Source organism: Varroa jacobsoni, unplaced genomic scaffold (assembly GCF_002532875.2).
Source record: "Varroa jacobsoni isolate VJ856 unplaced genomic scaffold, vjacob_1.0 scaffold_1310, whole genome shotgun sequence".
Classification (NCBI taxonomy): Eukaryota; Metazoa; Arthropoda; class Arachnida; order Mesostigmata; family Varroidae; genus Varroa; species Varroa jacobsoni.
The window spans coordinates 263,457-285,269 of record NW_019214212.1 but is presented as its reverse complement, the minus strand read 5'-3'; the positions used below and the strand labels follow the sequence as shown (position 1 = coordinate 285,269).

Here is a 21,813-nt window from a genome sequence, read left to right as displayed (position 1 = left end):
GTTAGTTACTAATGTAACGCATTCCAAAAAATACTGTTATATTGCGTTGAATTCGCCACTCATAGAAAAGGCCTTACAAATACTGAAAGTATGAAGCTAAAGTCAATCGCGTTTTCATGGGGGTACCACAAAAAAACATTTTGTACTCTTCGTCTTTTCAGATCCTACCTTTACCGCGAGCTATTTGCTAGAAAAAGTATTATTTGTTGAAGATCTATCGAGTAAAAGAACTGGGCTTACTCGAGAAAAATTCACGTCACTTTCTTCTCGAAGTTCAATGGATAATTTCAACGATAACCTTTCACTGCACTGGCAGGTTAGGCCATCGTTTACTCTGCAGAGCTGAAATTAGCGTGAACTGCACCTCGCGAGAAGCAGCTCAATACGTTCCAATACGAAACGGCATTGCCTTTCAGTAAGGTAGTACTCGAACCCAGGACATTTACATGGCTGCCATGTAAATCTTCAATTCGCCTTATTTAAGCACCTGATTTCGTCTCGTTTGTCCACTGTTAATTTGTATTTCTTGATCATTTTTTCGGCGGTCAAGATTTTTATTTCTTAAATGCTGGAGTGAGGGATTCGTTCCTTGCTATTTGCCTATTTAATGCTTTGGATATTTATCTGCTGAGATCGACCAATTTTGTTGCATGAAAAATGCGTCTGCTCACACCGTATAGATCGTGATTATTAACACGACAGAAACGTTATTACACATTTTGCACAGTATTTATATTTGTCTACTCCAGATAGCAACATGTAGAGCATAAAATTCATAATAAGTCGCTTACAGATACCCGAGATACAACTTCCTCGCAGTACTGCATTAGGTACCTCATTTGCACTTTCGCTAATAACGTAAGATACCGTGTTCCCTTGAGATATATCTATAGAGGACTCATTCATAGGACAAACGGCAGAACCATCAAATAAGCATTCTGCAACGTGCTTCTAAGCGGAAGGTACTAGGCGATTTTTCAATCAGTTTGTGCTCAGGCAACTATAATCATAAAGCTACTAACCCATTAGAAATGTCGATAATCAAATTTTAAGGTAACTATCAGTTACGTCACTACTGACTACGTAACACAAAAAAAAAATGGCGTTCGCCGATCGTATGCGCATCGTGGTGAAATTTCTCATTACTGCCTTAGACGAAATGACGAATATACCACTGTGCAGCCCACTTTTTTTTAATCAGCCTTCAAACCGGGGTTTATTATCAGTGGCCAGGCAAATATCGGACAGCTGGTAGATCTGTTAAAAAACACAGGGGAAAACATCTTACGACTTCATGCAAGAAGGCACTCCTAGACGGGACAAACAGGAATATGCACTAGGGAAAATCTGTAAGAGCTGTGAAGGCGGAGGCGTTGGGCAAACGCAGCCGTGAAAGAACAGAAGCTTGTTACACGCGCTTACACTGCAGAGAATGAAGAACATTCAAAACTCTGAAGATCTTTTAGTTTTCTAATAATAGGGTGCAGTCTAGTGCCGCAGGTATGGATGGGTACGTTGCGTGCCAAGCCACCCACAGAGTCCGACTTTTATAATAATTGTCAGAAATGTTTTGAGCAATCAGGTCCGTTGTTTAGAAGGCTGATGCACACAGCTTAGCACTTTCTTGGGGGTATCGAAACTCGCATAGAGGCTTGCAGAGCACAAATAAGACCCGCATGAAAGCACAGATTAAGTGGAAGAAGAGAGAAACAACAGGCTCTTTTCCACTGAGAGCAGGACACATACGTGCTTACCTTTCTATTAAAATACCGATGCATTATCACCAGTGACATAAGGTGACTTCAAAAGCATCGAATGGGATTATTTTCTAATTTAACAAATTAAGTGGTTTCCAGCAGATTATGTCATATTACGAAAACACTAATCTGACCACCATTTGAATTCAAGCAACCCATTCAATGAGCGCAACTGTACATGCCGATATTGGGAAGAAGGAACCCAGTGCACTACGCTAGCTATTAGTGCTTTTGGTTACTTTTAAAAACGTTTATCTGACTCCAAAGTTGTTTAGATACGACAAGCCTCTGGGAGGTTTCTCAGATACGGTACGGTATCCCGGGCCCGTCATTTTGAGGGGGGTTTCCGCTTTGTTCTGCCCGTCTATTAACGCCTGCTTAACAATCCACCAACTAATATAGAAACACTGTCGACATTGAAACTAGCTTACGACTGTCAAGATTAGTGAAAGCTGCTAACTGCAATATGAAGTAACAAGCTCTGCGCAAACCAGCTGCCGCGGATACTCTTTCCTTTAGGCCCTTTTGTCCACAAAGAGTCTTGAGCGAAGAAAAACGCTTGTACGGCAACCAGGCCTGCCCACAACGCGTTGGGTTTATCAGTTGAGAAATTTTACCGTATTGTTTACATTTCGTGTTATAAACAATATCCCTATGAAGATGTGAGAAAGAGATTAGTTTGTTGCGCTTAGATCTTCAACGTGAACACCACTAGCACAGGCATATTTAAGTAATGCCGCCGTTGTTGTAATGGAGTGACTTTAGTAGGTACGTAATATAATATATAGGCTAACTCTCTCCTCTAATCATCTCTCCGAACGTACCAGATTTTTTTTAACCAATAATTACAACTGTACTAGTCTAATTTGTCAAGTCTTTATGATTTCATGTATTTTACAGCATATATCTGAATAACTAAACAAATAAGTTGATTTGGACCTTAGTAGAGGTCTTTGCCATTATGACCCATCCTGAAACTCAAGGTTATTATAAATACAATAGTATCCAAAAAGGCTTTTTTCCTGGAACAATAGCAGGTCCGAAGTTCTAGGATGCTATTGGGTTCGGCGATGGCATGCATAGTAACCTACGAAGTAACGGAACGAATACGACTTACTGTGTCTTCCTGCCTGACATGTTCTAATACCTCCTGAACCATCGGCCGGGCACTCGACACTTTCCGCGGGTTTCTAAAGAATTGCCACACCGATTGTACACTGACTACAAAACTTTCAACAATTAGTAAAATCGTAGAGCTTTAAATGCTTTAATGCATGAAAATAGCTTGGGCTAATCTTATTGTCAAAGGGCTTTTTAGGAAAACATATGTATATATATACAACGACCAGACGCTAAGATACAACGATGAAATGGGTCTCATTATGATCCATAAAGAATGTACGTCGGATCGAACCAGGAACATTTGGTCACAGCAAATCATCTCTGTGTATCTTCATTGCTTCTTTGGACTTCTTCTGTTTCATTTGGAGCGTACGAGAAACTTTCGTCGACGTAAAGCGTGCTCAGTAAAGTTTAACTTAGTAAAATGTTAACCAACCCGGTTCAAAGCTGCAAAGACTTATAGGGTACCACTATAGCCTCCATAACAGCTACTGAAGCCGCAGCAACGGCGAAACTGTGGCATTATTTATTATCAGCAAGATCGCTGTTCGCATGTACTTGTTTTTTTGCATACTGTAAGTGTACAGCTTTGTCCTACAAATGTGACCTAAGCTTGTTCCGTTCCAAGCATCAACTTCGCTCTATCGTGCCTAAAGTATTTGCGCTGCCGATGCATGGCCACAGCCAACTTTCATTAGCAGCCTTTCCTTGAGTACTGTCATAGTGGCATTACACCCCACTATTCCCCTGCTGTCTCAAACCCATCCTCTTTCTTCGGCTTATACAGGAAGGACTGCAGACTGAGGCAATGCAAGCGGCGGCAACATAGAGAGACTGCAATGATGAAGCACGTAGTCAGGATGAAGCTCTCTGGATTAAGGAAACCCCTGACATCCCCAAAAAAAGAAATAGTAGCACAAGACAATACACAGAAAAAGGTCCAAAGTAGAGAATATGATTATTGATGCACAGCTCTTGACTATGCGCAACATGCGTGTACGAAATATCGCTATTTATCATGCTACACAAACGGGTAGTTTCAAAAACTGGCCATACACTTTTCTCTCCTTTAACACCTTGATAACTAAATATTCATAGGGAATTTGGGATAGCCGGGATCAATAGCTTACAATGGGTCGATCGGACTGTCAGCGGATTCGGCCGAAAGTGGCTTGCATGGACTGATGTACGCCTATATTATACAACTGCAAAATACATGAGTTCCCTTAAAATGATCAACCAACATGGCACCGAAACCCTAGTTCAAACCCACGAATGCGTTTTACATCGTATTTACGAACATCGCTTATCTACACATTTAGCGTATAGTTATAACAAATCCTACTACACAAACAAAAAAATATGTTTACTGCTGTGTTTATATAGGGCGATGCCCAATACAGCATACATTTGTAGGCGAACGACTTGTAAAATAGCCTAATGTGGATATGGACGCCTTTCTACTTGTAGAAATAAATTACAGTTATCACCAATGTGCACTAGTTGAACGAATAGATGGTGTTCGGTGCAGGCGTTAACTCAGTTCATTTGTAAATGGTATAGAATAACCCACAGGGAGCACAGACATAACGTATCGACAATGTATATATATATATATATATGTAACTATAATCCGTTTGGTATTGTAATACGTTATTTAAAAGAGACGTTCTCGACATAACAAAAGCGTTGTTGGTACGGAGCTGCTCTATGTCGCGGACGTCTCATCTGAATATCGGGCTATAGCACTCAGCAATCAGATTTAGTTATTGCTTTAACTTCTACGTTTATTGTTTATTTATAGCCTTCTATTGTTAACAAACAGCACGATATCTATAAAGGATAACGACTAGTGCCATGTTGCCTTCTATCGGATAAATACAATGGAAACAAAGTTTCGTAACATTGACAAAGCCTACAACGGTGGAAACCTCTCTAGATTTCATTACGAACGCGAAAAGATGTAATAGTGAGAATTCTTTTTACCCTATATCGTGTAAAATTATAATTTTACACGATATAGGGTAAAAAGAATTGAAAAAACGCCAAAATTTTTAACCAATCTAAAATTCTGCTCAAAGTGGACTTGCTTTTCTTTTCGACGTTACTCTAATAAATGTATTTCATAAAGCTACTCTCAAGTTCCTTAAAATATCATACAGTGTATTATTTACCTACGTTACTATTAGTCACATCTGCTAACATGACAATGTCTGGTCTATCCATAAAGATTTTCCACATGGGTTCTTTTCATGTATGTAGCTATTAACTGTTAGACGAACCTTAAGTTGTGCCCAGGTGCCTCCATCGCTCGTAAGTAGCTGCGCCTTGCCGTCCACTCTCGCCATCCAAAGGCTTTTGTCTACGGCGCACGCGGATACCGTATCGTGCTTAAGCGATACAGCATCGAGGAAGTGTCCGAACTCGGGCGCTGTTACAATCGAGACAAGCTGAGACGCGCTAGGTCGATCAGCTGGTAGCTGTGCCCACGACCTCGTCATTAGGTCCAACTGGTACCCAGGGGTAGAAAGCGCCTCCTAACGAGTTACAAAATTTTCGAAAATTGAAAAGAAACACAACGATATTTAGCATAGCTGCTCTCTGTAGTTATGTCGCTATCGAAGCAAAGATCACAAAGGTAAAAATGTTGCTCCCGAGCGGATAAACTAAACGAATAAATCAAGCTTTACATTTTCACAGACGAAGTTTTTTTTAATAATAATAAATAAATAGAGATTATCGGATGCTAACAAACCACTCGCACAATCGCCCAGATTACTGCTAGTAGCTAATACGTATCTGGTTCAATCATGCCGATTTTGCATTACCCATATTAGAAAAAGAAAGCTGTCTAAAGAAGACTCTGAGTTTCATAATTTTGAATTAATAAATTAGATGTAGGTCTTAACGAGCATATCACTAAGTAGTCTTAATGACATTCTTATGATTACATAACTAAGAACTTCTAGCATTTACCTAGTCTCGAAAACTTCGGGGCCAACCGGATCCAAACAACACGCAGCTGCCAAGCAATTTAACCCGTAACTTTAGGTGGCTCTGCGCTGGCATGTAAGTTGCTTAAACAAACGCCTCAAATCTATATGTAACTATAACATATCACATATTACAAAATGAAATTCTGTCCCCTTTTAGCTTTTTCCTTGTGCCAAACTTGACGAGAGACATACGCTTGCATCTAAACGTGTAAGTTCAAACTCAATTTCAGACTAAACAATGTCAATTCTGGAGAATCTGGCCGGAAACTGCGGAGTAGTGGCAGCCTCTCGGAAATTTACCCCGTTGCTTTCCTCAAGGAATATGATAACATATTTTTCCTCGTCTAACGAACACCCTCTACATGTACAGACTCACGTGTAGACATATCCCCATAAACACACCATACGCCACGATTTTCCCCAGAGGAAAGGATGAAAAAGAGGAAACTGCACAGCATTATGAAAATGACCCGCTCGGAGCCACTGGAATACCTCTGACTATCTGTTTGGAGGTGTAAGATTAAACCTTCCTCCTGAATGTTATTAGTTTAAAGAATGGTGTGTATACACTGTGTATGGATGCCGGTCCCCCTTTATCTCTTCTATCATAGCAGTCGGAACAGAGTGTGCGCGGAACGAAACAGAGATGGTTGGCAATGCTATACAAAAGGAAGAAGTGCTCCTGCCCACCTAGCTAGGTTGTTTTTTGCCTGTCCACCCGTGGGTCTGACTGCCGTGGCTATATTTGTACACGCTTGTCGTAAGTCTAAACTTCCAACCATAGCACCGATGATCGCGGTCTCCGAGACGTGTCCTACCAGTCCTACGAACGTCGTCGTAGTCCTGAAGTAACATGTGTGTTGTGGTAAACTACGCCGGTATGTGCGCAATGCGAGAATACTGCTGTTGGCCAACATGCAGCAGACCGAAGCTTGCTGAGAATCTCTACCGTTGCCACATGAACAAACTTGTCTTCATTTAGATTTAGACATGGCTCCTACCAGCGACCTAGTAGTTAGGCGACTCGACTACGAGCGCCAGTGTTTACAAAAAGCGGAACGAGCAGCATCGGTAGGTCATGAGCGACTCTGTGCGGGTAACTGGTGGCTCTAACCTCATCGTCCCTCATCAGAGCTATCTGCGTAGTCGGTCGGCCTTCTGTCCTCTTTCCTGAACATTGGGAGTCCGAGACATACATAGGCTTACAGCAGCCTACCACAGGAACGCACGTCCCAAGTGTGTTACACAGCTAGGTAAGCATCTAGCAAAGGGATGCCGAGACCAATCCGGAAAGCCAGACAATCCAAAACGCCTCGAAACGTGGTGCGTCTGACCGTTTTTCTGTAGCTGTGCTGGCACAAAGTAACAGACTATGACTGCATCGTAACGTCAGTGCTACCAGTATAAGATACGACGCTACATACATAACAACGCGCATAGATAATCGCGGGTTTCGTGTAGAGCGTTCGGTGACACTGCTGCGTGCTGCGATCTAACGTTGCGTCATTCGCCTTTTATCGTAAAGCTTACCAACTCATTTTTTTGGTCGCTGGGTGCAGAACTACTACCAAACCCCAGAAAACAAAGGTGTAGGATTGAATTACTCATGAAAGGGAAGCACCTTTGAAAACAATTTTGCAGAAGTCCAAAAAATGTGCATCCAAATTGCGCGCAAATACACCATTTTTGCTGGTTGAATCCACAGATCTACATGGCCATATAAATGCGTCTGTGTAATCACAAATATGTTTGTGTTATCTCATCGGCTATGCGCAATCGTCTGGCTCACTCTAGATAGACGCACTGGTGCATCCTGACATGTCGGTATTGCAAAGACACGTGTACATCATTTACGTTGTTTCTAGAATTAGTTCTATGTTATTTTAATATAATCTACATAAATATGATCTGCCATTTTGTCTCTTCACTCAACTAATTAAACTGACGTGGATAGTCAAAAAAGATCACGTAAACCATATAACTAATTATTGGGCCTTGATTGTTTTTGGTCATACCTGTAAATCCTGTAAGGTAAAGTTCCCTCTAGAGAAGGAACCTGACAACCTCTATCAGTGAGTTCCACGTTTGAACGAAAGGACGTTCAGTCTCTCGAGCTGAGCGTGCCTGAGCTCGGCGGCTTAAACCAAAGGCTAGCTTAAACAAAAAGCGTTTGCACTGCACACGCCAAGTGAACAAAAGCTCTTTAGGGACGTTTACCTTATTCCGCTGAACTGTCCGCACTCTGGCACATAAAAAAGATCTACTTTGAAAGCTGTCAAATCACAACGCCAGCCTTATAATGCACCATGTACAGCATGTCAATGCCATATCACGCAGACTCCTATAACAGAGCCGGCATGCGTGCCTGACTCATAAAACAATTCAAATGGAAATAGTCAGAGTATTCAGCCTGAGCAATGCAGTAAAGTTCGCCATGTGATGTCTGCATCGAACAATTTTCATAAAGTCTGAGGACCTCACGCAAGTTAGTAAGCACAAAAAAAGCAAGATTCCTATTAGGTAATTATCATCACGAGCTACTTCGGTGTCGTAGTCACCTAATTCGTGCGTGTTCTACAAGCAGAAAACGCTTTGAACTATCTGATGTTCCCACAGCGAAGATCAATCGCTTTCCACCAAGCAAGCTCCGTTACGCCCTGAAAAACTCCCCGTAGAGCCTACGACTTGCCTTCAATTCTCCCGGCTGACAAACTGCTTCGCACTGACGTGCTAGCAGTTCTTCTACAAGTGGAGGGAGTAAGCGGAGTGCATCGGCCCGACCTCAAGGACTAAACTGCTACATAAGCGAGGCACTCCAGCAGGGTTACAGGAGCGTCTGGGATTGTGCGGGTAAAGAAACTTAAACGAATAGGATCTTACTTACCCCTATGTATGTTTTGGTAGTGGTGGTGCTGCTACTACCACAGTTTCTATTGGATGCCCCCCTGCTGCTCAAACAGGAGTCCCGTTCCGGGCCACTCTCGCGGAGCGCCCACAACGGTCTTCTCCGCGCCCGCTGGGCACAGGCACCGCAGCAGAGAGAAAAGAAGCGGGGAGGATATCAAATATTCACCAAGGTCCTGCTACTAGGAGCATGTAATTTAGAGCTTAGAAACTAAGCAGGCGACACATTGGCTTTGCTGGCTCTTCTCGTGCGTAATAGCATGCCTATTTACGCGAATGCAAACCCAGTACCGAAAGGTATTTTGCTAAGTTGTTTTCGTTATGAATCCACTAGGTCCCATCCCGTGATCCCACACAAGCTTTATAAATGGGTTCTAAGAGCACACTGATTAAAAAGAAATGTGTGAATCTTATGAGTTTCGTATAAAACCACTCGTATGCCTAGAACGAATCTGCTACCCGTATTGGCGCATGGCCAGTGAATATGTGTGTCGACCGTTTGTGCTGTAGTTGACTCCTTGTTTCCCTCACTGCTCTTTAGAAAGAAAGATAATAGAAAAAAGTCATTAAAATACGTAATTACCCGCAAGCCGCAACTTCATAGTCGAAAGCTAGTTCAAATAGAGGTACTAATTATAATGAATTAATGAGCAAGTACTAAGGTATGAAGTTATTGTACTTTATGGCCGCTAGCGTTTGCAGTATGTTACGTTGGTGCATAAGTAATATCCGTCTTTTGTACTAATGAAAAAGAGCATTTTACCCAAATTATAGTAACAAATTAATTTAGTAGGATTCGCCCTCACTTCTTACGACCTGCTCGAGCGTTTCAACCACTTTTTATTCTATCTATTAAAAATGTTCAGATTCGATATCCAAGAATTTTGTTTTCACGAAATTTTTGAAACCATCTTCAATGCCAAACGTTTGGTTACAAACTGCCTCTAGCAATAACCTGATATAGTATTTTTTCGTTAACGCGAGATCTGGATAATCCGATGGGCACAGATATATTTTATTCAGGCTCTGACAAGACGACCTCAGCGACCTCTATAATCTGTGGCTTGCAGTTTTACCGATGGATGACTTATCTTTATCTACAAGTCTTATTTCGTTGACTAGCTGTGTACAGGTTCCTGTCCACCTCCTTACATCTCTCCATATATTCCAGTGTGCAAAACCCTTCCAGTTCCATAGAGGTCAAATTATGTTTTTCCCGGATTGAGATATCTGGCTCAACTCTGGGTTCAGGTGTATCCCTTGATGCAGACTATTCCTTTGCCTCATACCGACGAAGGTATACCAGTTCCAGTCACCCGTAACAATTCTGTGTAGGAGCCTGTCATTGCGGTAACGCCGGCTTTGTGTCGCCGAAACGCTGTGGGGCTGTGAGGAGAAGCGGTACTGCATAGGGCTTTTGCCTCAAATTGTGAAGTCACAGTGCCTTTCAGTCTGATTAAAGCTTACAGATTTAGATAACCGGCAAGATTAGATACTCATCCGAGCTTCTCAACAAACTCCAAAGCTGTTTGATGGCTGTTTTTCTTCGAACTTTCGACCGTGTTTTTCGTTGGGCCTCATCAACCGATTTTCCAGGTTTAAGATGTTACCTTTAAACCTAGCAAGCCTCTTTCGAACTCTGCTGTCAGTTATAGAGTCCTCGGTGGAAAATGCTGCACTAAAAAATGTAAAACACGCCACTTTATATAGTGATTGGGTCGGATGAAGTTCACGAATCAAGCTATCGTATCTAATACAATTATATCTAAATAAGAAAGGCGTATCGGCAGTAAAGCTGACGAATGGTTAATGCATTTTAAAATCAATAAAAACTGTTTGTTTAATAGTAAATACTAATCATAAAAACTGAAGAACGGAGCTGCAGCAATGAAAACAGGTAGCACTTCATCGCGGTAACAACAATGAAATAAACTAGCACGATCGGTTTTCTCATAACAAATTCGTCACTTACCCGGTGGCTTAACATTGGTCGTCCTCCATCCAGGATGTGATCCTTGACGCAGTCGCTGCCTTCAAACGGTGGCCTTAAAGCCACAAGTTCGTAAAGAAACATCCCGAATGAGAAGCAATCGACTCTTTCGGTGTACTCTTCTTCGCCATTGTGGCGAACAATTTCCGGTGCCATAAAGCCTTCAGTACCTGAAGTACGGGTACAAAGGGTGGCACCAATTACAGGTATTTTCTCACGTACAGACTTGTATACAAGCCACTTCTCTATACTTAGCATCAGCAGCATGCTACAAGACTGTACAATCAATCGATCTATAAGCACATGCATTAGAATAACGGCGTTGAGCTCGACTGATTTTTAGAAATTAGAAATAGAGAGTCCATCGCGTTCGTGAATAACATCGGGCGCAGAATGTTAGCTCTGGTCGTACTTATCTCATTTATACACTAAGAACAACTAATATCAACGCCCTAATAAAAGTGTTCTTAGAATGGCCACCTTCAGTTCAGGTCAGGTGCAAAAAAATCAGTAGCAATGGTCATTTGCGATTTTCTTATTATACTACTACAGAATTTCCACATTTCTATATCTCTATAATATCTATATTTCTATATCTATAATAACTCTGAGAAAAGTTGGAATTCGTTACAATATAATGACAATGAATAGAAAGCAATAAATAATACGCAGACGCCAAAAATACAAAAATCCTATTATGACCTGGGTGCTTTTAACGTGTGCACGGTTAAGAAGTTTACTCGCTTTTTGATAACGAAACACATCTTGAATGTCATTTTCTTTTGGCCGCACGCCAGAAAATCTTAGTTAAGCCGGCTCTTTTCAGTGCGCTTGGTGGGCGCTTAGTGAGCGTTGCTTGCGTACCACAGGCGTCGAGTGCCCAGGTTTGGACCGGCGCATGTCCCATCGTAGTACGGCTTGGCAGAGAACCACTAGGCTATTTTTGCAGTTCCTATCCGCCATTCGCCAGCTGCTAAGTCATACGTCCCTGTACGCGTTTGTCTGCGTGACTAGTAGTAGTTCCATGCCCTCCAGCTATTCGTGACGTCATCGCCCAAAAAGGAAACAACGCGCACTAAAACGCACCGTTCTTTGTGCCTCACTATAAGTAGTGAGACTGAGATGAAGTTATTAACAGCAACAGTAATAAGAAAGCCACAGAACGAGCACCAGCCATTCGGGTACACTGTAAAAAAATGGCACAATTCTATCTGGAATACTTCTCTCGCTGCAAATGTCGGCCCCAGGCGTAATAGGATAATGAAAGCATAAAGCTCATTTATGGGCACAACCAATCCTGTAATATTTATCGAAGGTCTGACATCAGCCGGACGCAGATATCCTGGATTGTTAATTAACAAACCCAAAATATTTATTTAGATCATGTAAGGAATCGTATGAGAAAGTTTGCGAAGAATAAGCTAAATCTATCAAAAGCAGCGTTCCGTCTATTTGTATGGTCTCTTTCGCCCTACAACCCAGCTGTCTGGCTCAGCGCATTGCGGTCAAGCTGTAACCTTCTCGAGGGGAAAACAAAATAGACGTCCTTTGAAAAAAAGAGACAGATGTACCTCGTTTAAGAACACTTTGAAAGAAAGACCAGCGCAGATATGTAAACACACTGTGGTATAAAAAAAAAAAACTCAGAGCTAGGTTAGAAAAAGTTTATACTATTATCTTACAGCTATCGTTAGTAATTAGTTCATTTAGATACAGTCAAGTTAATATTGGACGCTTTGGAAAATGTTTAGATTGCGAACACCTGCTCCATTATTAGTATTATACTTGTGAACTTCGAGAAGAGAGCAAGCCGTTGGTCCAATGACCCCCCAGCATTTTACCAATAGATGATGAAATATAGCGATATCAGCTAAGCATTTCCCATCTACAATGGCTGCGATCAATTTTTGAAATGATAACGTTCTAAAAAGAGGAAACGTCATGAGGAGATACGTTAACCATTAAACGACTTTAAACGGAAACAGTATGGTCGAAGGGTTGACGCTGAAAACATTTTTGCGCCTAGCGTAAATAACTTCGCAAAATCTACAGAAAAATACGTTCTTTCAATGAGTATCTAACTGTACTTAACTCTATTATTTATTTTCTAGAGCCCCCACTCATTCCGACCAACGTATCACCTTCTTCATTAAGAGGTGCTTCAGTTGAATTTTCGTTATACGTTCGCATCTTCGGCGTCTCCGCTTTATTTCTTTAGTCTTAATATCGTCAGTAGATTAAAGCAACATCGTCCTTAAACAAGAAGTCAATAGCAAAGTTCGTTAGCAGCTTTAACACAAAGCTGAACAGGTGCTTATAATACAATTGGGCCTCTTTTTCGGTTTTACTACTTACCGAAGCCCTGGCAGTTATTGCCACCTCACGAGCGAACCTCGCCATTCGTATTCTGATAGACATCACAACACAGTAGGTACTAATTACAACAATTTGTCTTGCACCCCTAACGCTATACCATTTCTGAGGCTCAACCAAAGTAAGTAGAGAACCATTTTAATGATCTTAATATGCTGCCTGGGTAAACAAACAAAGACAATAGTACAGTGGTATTTCCCCTTTTTCGTTGAGACAAAAGATTTTTATACTGTAAAACAACGCTACTTGAAATTTACATACAGCCTTAATAGCGCACAGAATGTACTATTTGGACTTAAAATCCCTCGGGTCGAACCTACCCCTGGGCTGGTTACACACTGAGAGGAGAAACAAATTCATGAAGGTCAATAAGTTCGGCATTTGACCTCAAATTTATCTGCGCCACGTTTACCATGCGTCTAACCTCTGTTTCAGGGTAAATTTCCAGAGGGGGCGTCAAAGTTTGTCTCAAGTTGGCTCATTATGCCCCGTCGATGAACTAAAGAATTGTGCTCCTGACCAGGTCTTTCTGGCTGCTCACAGTTGACGCTAACTTCCCTACAACCGTCAGGAGACATAACGCTGCCGAAAGTAGAGGCAAGACCGCACCACCTCACATATTAGTTTTTACCTTCACATATTCAGCTTCAACTTCACGAGTCGGGTATAATTTATGTTGCTTAATTTCTGTATGTGTGTCCATACTAACTGACTTCGAGTTTCCAGTAAAAAACATCCCCTTGTATTATGAACACAAGTAGTCAATGGAGCTGGCATGGGATCTGTCCGAACATCCAACCTACAAGTATTGTGCGCCTCGGGCTTTAGATATAAGGGCCTTTGACAGCGCAAGTAAAAGGTTCGTTGCTCTCATATGCCGTTAAGTAACCTTGTTCTTATTTTGCCTTCAGCGTGCAGAATTTCACGTACCAGACGAAAAAAGAAACAACATCAACGTCAAAAAAGGGTTATAAAATATAACCTTATTCGTGTTATAAACATTTGAAATGTTTATGTCGGTGGTTGTTATCCCTGAAAGCGTTTGTTAAATGGCCATTCGTAAACTTTTTTTATGTGAGTACGTCACTTTTGTAGTTTTCTAAATCTTGCAACACCGTATTAACTTGTACTTTGTGAGAGCTGACAAGCAAGTTCTAGTAGTCGAAACAAGACAGCAGTCGATAAACTCGTAATATGACCAGCAACTTCTGTAACCGTTGGGGTTGTGTCGCGTCATAATGCGTAGTGAAGTTTGCAGCCTCAAAGAAATACCCGAATGTTAATAGAATAAAAATAGATAATACTGTTATTAAAATCAAGTCGAACTCACACGTAAGGTATGATGACTTCACTGACGCTTTTCTACTTCTCAGTGAAGTGAATCAACCAAATACGAGCGCATTAACCAGAATGGACTATTGTACTAGCAAGCTAATGTGGATGAACTGCACACCGTGTACATTAGCTTCGTTTTAGCTGTATTGCACACGTTTGAAGTGTGGTGATCAGAAATCTCAATTGCGTCGGTTTCTATTAGAAAAACTAGCTGTCCTATTTACGTGACGCCACTACAGTGCCGCTGTCCCTCATTGCGTCGACAATATCTGCTCAAAAAATCACAGCGGATCGCGCATTTACCGCTGGTGATATTTAAAGAAATAGTCATTGTTACGGTAAACGAGATGCTATACGATATTGGTATAGGAAACACATAAAAGGAAACGCAATTTCACTCGTTGTACTTAGATTTACGGAGGTACGAACGGTAAATAGAAATCTTGTGAGAGTTTTGCTAATTAGCGGTCCGGATAGCTGGACGACGTCCATCACTAGCCATTTACGGGCACGCTCACTTGCGGTTTGAAGGATATATTTTAACGTGTGTCGTTAATTAGCAGCGAAAACGCTAACGGGCAATGTTAGAATGCGCTAGTTCTAGCGCGATGCGTTCGATCTAGAGTCACAGGATCCGCAACTTGCATTGCAATATGGCGCCTTTAAATAGAACTTACCCCCGAACCCTTTTGTTCCGGTCGGAAGGGCGGCTCGCGATATTCCATAGTCAGCAAGCTTCACCCGGACGGGGCCCTCCAGCTGAGTCGGAGTTGGAAACGTCCAAACAAGTACATTTTCGCTCTTTAGATCCCTAACGTACACCAAAAAAGATAAAGAACAAGGTAAGTATACCTCGCCGAAGCGCACAAATCATACACTCTTCTGAAATAAACATGTGTTTCTTGCAAATTAGTAGTGTTAATTATCAAATTAATTTTAAGAGTGAGTTGAATGAATATAATTAGTCCGTTAACACATCTCGAATATCGCCAATGCAACAGGCTTGATAAGCGTGAATTAAACAAACGTGGGCGCCAAATTTTATGGTAGTAACTTTAATTGATGTTATTCTTCTATTATATTAATATTAAGGGTTTGTTTTTATAATATGTTCGCGCTAATAATAATCAATCGTGAGCAAGGTTGGCGCATATGCTGCGCTACTTGCTGGTTTTGCACGTCGAAAGCACAAAATCCACACCATTTTCGCTCGATCTCACAGGATATAAACGTTACTTTGAGGATATTAGAAATTACCTAACCAGAATGTCAATATGTTAGATAATGCTGTATTAAACTACCCGGCTAGCTTAGTAAATACCTACTTCATTGTGGCAGATATTTCATGAGTTATTCCCGAAGGGCGTTAGACACATTTGGAACACGAATATCCATCTTGTAGCGGTATGATGCTGTGGCTATTAGGGATTACTGCAAGTTCGTTAATAGAAGTAAGTTCTAGTCGTACAAACCTGTAAATTATTCTCTGCTGGTGCAAGTACTCCAGGGCTCGTGCTACTTGTAGCGCTGTAGTTCTTAGGGCGAAGGCTTCCACCCGTACTCCGCACCGACGGTACTCGCGAAGAATCGCGTCAAGCGCTCCACGAGGGGCCAAGGCTAGGACAAGAGCAAGTGGACGTGGACAGACACCTGCAAGCAGGACGAGGTTGCTAGAACACCTGTCTTCTTGGTTTTCTTAGATGTTGGTAAACTGAATTTCGCTTAGTTCAAGATCAGCTGCCAATATACAAGTACGGCTACAGGTGACTATACAATCTACATCGACAATACTGTCATGGATAACGCGATGTCGCTAATTAATAATTAGCTCTATGTCTACTTAAAATATCTGCCATTTACAAGAAAGACACGAATTTTTGTTGATACTAAAAGATTGGTTGGTAATCAGGACTAGTCCCTTCGAAACGACTCATAACGTGCCGCTCGATGCTTAAACGGTTTACAAGGGCATCATAAATTGAACATGTCTGCCCCAAAATGAAACATTACAACCTAGATTATAGCTTTAATATGCTGAACATTACCGATTAGCGGAACGATGCACGGATGGGTCAGTGCCTGGAGAACAAGCAGTTCCTGTCGAGCTGTATAATAGGCTTTAGCAGCATACTGCAGAGGATCTCGAACCCACTTTGATGAAGCTGCCTTATAAGCCATACTGTCGCTATGGCGCGCTCCGAAACCAGGGTCAACAGGCTGTAGCATCTTGAGAGCAACATCGGTGTAGCCCTATAAAGAAGCGGAAACCGAAAGATAGGATGCGACAATGTCCTAGGTAGATTTTGGCTAGATTCTCGCAGCGTAAATTAACTAGTTCTATGTAATTGGAAATCGTACTCATCTACATCGGAAATCTGTCGTAAAACTCTCCTGCAAATAAATCATCCGATTCACACTCACTAGTTTTGTTCGCATGGAAGCTCGGAACACGAACCCGAACGCGCCTCTGCCAAGCATCTTACCCCGTTTAATGTCATCGGGGTTTATCAGGTAACGTCCGCTCATATCAATGAATACCTGTAAATTGATCAGAACATAAATTGTGGTTAGTTAACAAGGATATTCAATGGATTGCATATAAATCATTGGCATTAGTAGGTTCTACTGGGAACAGGATTCTGCGCACGGGCTTTATCTTGCGTCCGGTCTGACGTTTCACGTCTTCAGTCCTTTTCACTCTATTTTTCTCCCTGCTCTCATTTTCATTCCTAGAAAATGGTGGTGCTACCGTGACTGCTGCTGAACATTTGCCAGGACCAAACCGATCTAGGTCTGTTTTCTGCAGCCTACCGGCGTAGAGCAAGCAATAGGCATCTCCAAACGAGCTCGTGCTGCTGAAGCATACAAATTCGAACTTGATAACACGCATAGCTGTATAATAGCTACAAGGATCGTGATGAATACAGGAAAGTGACCATACAATCCAGGTACCAATAAATGCATTCACGAAAGCTCATTTCGGTTCGTGCTCGCGAACAATCGCATATCGTCATAAGATACCTTAGAGATTTCGCTCCCTACTACCTATTGAAATTCCTATGTTGAAAAGTATTCCAATAGAATTATGATGATCATTTTAGACACCCAAATTTCTCATTTCAGGTTTTGTCTGTACCGTGTGTGCTATTAGGGAAAATCAGGTGAAAATATTTTTAGTCCGACAGATGTTTTCTTTTTGTACTCGTTATTTAAAATAACTATGTTACGTCTAACGTTACTTTGATGTATGATGCTTCAACAAAATCCACTTCACATCCTCAGATTTACAAGATTAAATAGTTGCAGGTCCGCAGTCGCTCAGAGATCTATCAGGATAGTTCTTCCCTTCGCTGACCATAATCCGCCAGACCCGGGTCTAGTTACTCTGCAGGGTAGTTTATCATACACCCAGTATGTGTGTAGACCGAACGAAGACCGTCCACATCGTAAATTCAATTATTCCTCTGTGTCATACTGCTTGGCATATAGGCAGCTCAATAACAAACAACAAAGTTCTGGCGAAAAACCCACGTATAATAAGTGTTTCTCTCAGTCCATGCAATCCGCAAAGCTGTGAGCGGAATTTGTTAATTTAAGAAAACAGGATGCTTATACCGTTGCTACAATATGCGTGTCATAAAAATGACATTACGATTATTTACATTAGTACATGTAAATAATTGAAATTTCCCGCACATCATACTAGATGTTTATTGTTAGCATAGAGTAGTATGTCTCTTAAATGGCCACGTTTGCGCTTATATAGGGCTTTTGACCAGCTTTCAGAAAGGTTTTCTGCAATGTCATGTCGTGCCTAATGCTGCAATACGTAATCTGAAAACGTCATCTTGCAAAGGTATACCTTCAGTTTTCAGTACTATGCCATACCCTTTTATATTTATGTCGCGGAACACTGAAGTATCTTGGAAAATCATTACCATATATATATATATATATATATATATATATTACTTTATTTTGCTAATGTATATGTATATTGTTATCCGTCAGAAAATTTAGCGATGGATTTTTGTCCTTACCTTAATCACAAAAACAAGGATTCTATATAAGTCTTCTAAATAAATAAAATAAAAGCAAAAGATCCATAATAATAGTTCTATATTCTCATTACTATTATTCATTTACCATCGTACTCAAGGATACCACTTACCATTACAAGGATAATCATTTGTACTATACGGTGGGTTCCTAGTATCCAATACGCCTGTCCCATGGAGACCTTTCTCTTACTAGGCTTATCTTCGCCGCTGGCCATCTATTGAGAGAAGACGATAAGAGCTGTTTCGCTCTATGTCGTGCCCTATTAGATTCGTACCGACTGCGCCACGCGTGAAAGGCTGTGACTCTGAAGCTGGACAAATCGGCCAACTATACCCTTTACTTTGGCGCAAGGTGGCGTGAGGGTAAAGTTCATTTGATTCACATGTAACTTTCATGAGTTGCGTCCGATCACATACGTCGGTCTCTCTCTCGTAATCTCGGCAAAAGATGTAATCTGTGCAGGATACGATAACTCACTGATATTTCTCGACTGCGAAGTGCTAAACAGTAATTTCGCTAGTAGACCAACTAATTCCCTATTGGCATTTCGTAGTACGATAATTATCCTACTTGAATTACCACGATCATTCCTCTAAAAATTGATTCTAATTTCCTTCATCTATAACTTATTTGGGCCTGCCGCAGTCACACGAAAATCGTAATCCAGATAGGTTCTATTAACAAATTGTTGTTTTCTTTTTACACAATATAAGTTAACGGTTAATCTATTCAGTATAACAAGACGAAGTTAAAATTTTATTTTCTTTATATTTGATTTTTTACTTTTAGGTTTGAGGTTCCGCGCCAAAAGATCACGCTACAAATCTCTTGTCCACCGGCTATCACTAAAGTTAAAACGAACAACCAGTGCTAATCGTAAAGTTGACCCAAGATAACTTACATCATGTCATAATTAGAAAGCCTCGTTGAGTATTGCGCACTTTATTAAGTGTCTCTAGCGTTAATAATCTCATAGAGAGCTTACCCCAGATGTCAAGTTCTATGGTAAAGCAGCATTTTTCTCTTTTGAGACGAACCTTCCTTAGACTCTAGTACCGTCTCCTGTTTTTCCGTTCGCCAGCACATGTTTCTAATTGGATGCAAAAGCTAAACATAACCCTCTTTAGACATTGTTTTCCCTGTATAGCAAAATGGCAGTTGCTGTTGTGGTTTCACTAAGATCAAAAAAATGTCAAAGGTTCACCCTATACTAGTAGTCAACCTTGCGCATTGAGGTTTGGTAGTAAATTAGCACATGAATGAGTTCTCGTATGGTCCCCCGTATTCTTGGCTTCCATAAACTACCATCACAGTGTTACCCCCTTTAAGTTGCATCCCTCCACTAGATCAAGGTGGGTCGTTCAATGACCTGATTCAGTACATATTGATGTACAAAATCGAGAGAAAAGCAAGGAAGAACTGGGTGAAAGGGAACAGGAAGCGTAAGGCCGAAGGGAGGTGACTGCGTTCAATTAGCTACTCGACATATCTAACTATCTTCATGTAGGGTTAACTGGATAGCAAACCTGACTCGGAGAATATTTACAAGGTGCAGAAAATCTCACATCTGAAAGTTTTTGAAGAAGCGATTCCTGCAGCTACAAACCGGACGATTTGCATCTGTCCAAGGCCTGAATGCAGTAACAAAAGCCGGCCCAGACAGTTTTATCGAAAACTTGGCGTTTGTACAGAATCACATTGAAACATTAAAACAGAAACATCAAAAGTGTTTTAAGGATATGAAGCCTTTTGCTTAATCAAAATATCGATGAAAGCAATGTTTTATCGTTAACTTATTGCTTAATTATTAAATTGCTACTAACGTTGTTACTGCAAATTCCGTTTAAAAAACGTGTCTATAAGCCTCGTCGCTAAAACAAATTTTCTAATATATATCGTAATTATCTTGTTTTCAAATTCACTGGGATTTCTTTCCCATCGTTGTTACTTTCTTTGCACCTGTGGCGGACACTCAGGATATACAGCAGTCTAAACGCTCTGGGAGGGGGCTTCAATCTTTTTACCGGACTAACGAAACTTAAAGTTGTTTTTTCAACTATAACAGCAATTTCGATAATAATGAAACTTGATATTTTTTGAAAAAAAACTCTAATGTACTCTGCCATGGTCAAGGGTGCATTTGTATTATAAATTTCCGAACAATTGCTTCATCTCACATTGTTTTTAAATAGTGAATAGTTTAAAAGAAGTTAATTCAGATGGATTTAGTATTTACACTTCATTTCCTGTCAAACAACGATTGAATTCTAAGAATAGTTATAAATAAATCTCAACTAACACGCATACACGTATTAGGTTAAGTAAGATTGTATTAAAGTTCTGTACAAGATTAGCTAGTTTTTCGCTCTGAACTGTGAGTGAAACTGTATCTCTTGGTTTAGGGTAAAGGAATAGCATTGCTGGTGGTTCCTTACTGCAAGGCTTCGGTGCATAAAGTGGACGTCCTTAAATTAGTGAAGTATAGAGCAGTTTCCCGCCGGAAGACACGGATACACGTCGGCAACATTGTGCAAAAAGGAATGAGGATATCTGTTTATGCGCCCAGACGCCAAAGATCATATAAGGCTCCAATAGGACAAAACTCAGGCGACCAAGAAATATCTGTGAAAAGTTTCTCATCACTCATCCTTATTCAATGGCAACTGGACTGAACCATATTGTCGTGGGCCGTCATCTAGATTTCATCACACTAATATGGGCTAGTTCGCATATTTTGAGAACGATTGGTTTACATAATCTTTATTTACGCTGTTAGATATTACTCCTTGTTAATAGCTCCCAGTATCATCTGTTAATTAATTAAAGTGAATGCGGCATCGAACGTACGTATAAACAACATTTTTCTATGGAGGGCATTACCTATTGCTTGTGCAGTAGCCTAAATACTGATAAAAACATTCATATAATAAATCGTGCAACTAAACTATACGTCCAACGCAAATGAAGCACACTTGTTATTACTATTATTATTAAGCGTTTTAATGTTTGCCCTTTCTCTTTTAAACAGAGCTAGTTTTCTAGTCTGATTGAGGTAACTAATCGGTTTCATAACTATAAATATTTATAAATGACGTTGAATGTGTCCTTGGTGGTGTGGATTTTTTTGCCCCTTTAATCTGTTGATATAGTTGCCAATGCATAATCCTTTTTTTTCGTAGACTTTTATATTGTATTTAACTAGTAGCAATTGCAGTTTGCATTAGATATCATGATGAATACATCAGACAACGTAGTCCTTAACACAGAACACTGA

The 21,813-nt window shown here is 40.7% G+C and overlaps 1 protein-coding gene and 1 long non-coding RNA gene across 5 annotated transcripts in view; one reads left to right on the top strand and one right to left on the bottom strand.

Moving 5' to 3' along the window:
• Positions 1-5,031, top strand: part of LOC111268696 (uncharacterized) — a 29,233-nt gene extending 24,202 nt beyond the window's left edge. For both annotated transcript variants that reach the window (XR_002685351.2, XR_015314348.1), the window contains exon 3: positions 3,667-5,031. This is a non-coding gene — a long non-coding RNA (uncharacterized LOC111268696). The remainder of the gene's footprint in view (positions 1-3,666) is intronic.
• Positions 1-21,813, bottom strand: part of Lrrk (Leucine-rich repeat kinase) — a 56,573-nt gene that overhangs the window by 15,799 nt on the left and 18,961 nt on the right. For all 3 annotated transcript variants that reach the window (XM_086971783.1, XM_086971781.1, XM_086971782.1), the window contains 6 exons: positions 16,899-17,015; positions 16,523-16,727; positions 15,950-16,127; positions 15,155-15,288; positions 10,752-10,939; positions 5,162-5,416 (listed from right to left, as the gene is read on the bottom strand). In XM_086971783.1, the coding sequence (XP_086827909.1) occupies positions 5,162-5,416; positions 10,752-10,939; positions 15,155-15,288; positions 15,950-16,127; positions 16,523-16,727; positions 16,899-17,015 (1,077 nt within the window). The remainder of the gene's footprint in view (positions 1-5,161; positions 5,417-10,751; positions 10,940-15,154; positions 15,289-15,949; positions 16,128-16,522; positions 16,728-16,898; positions 17,016-21,813) is intronic.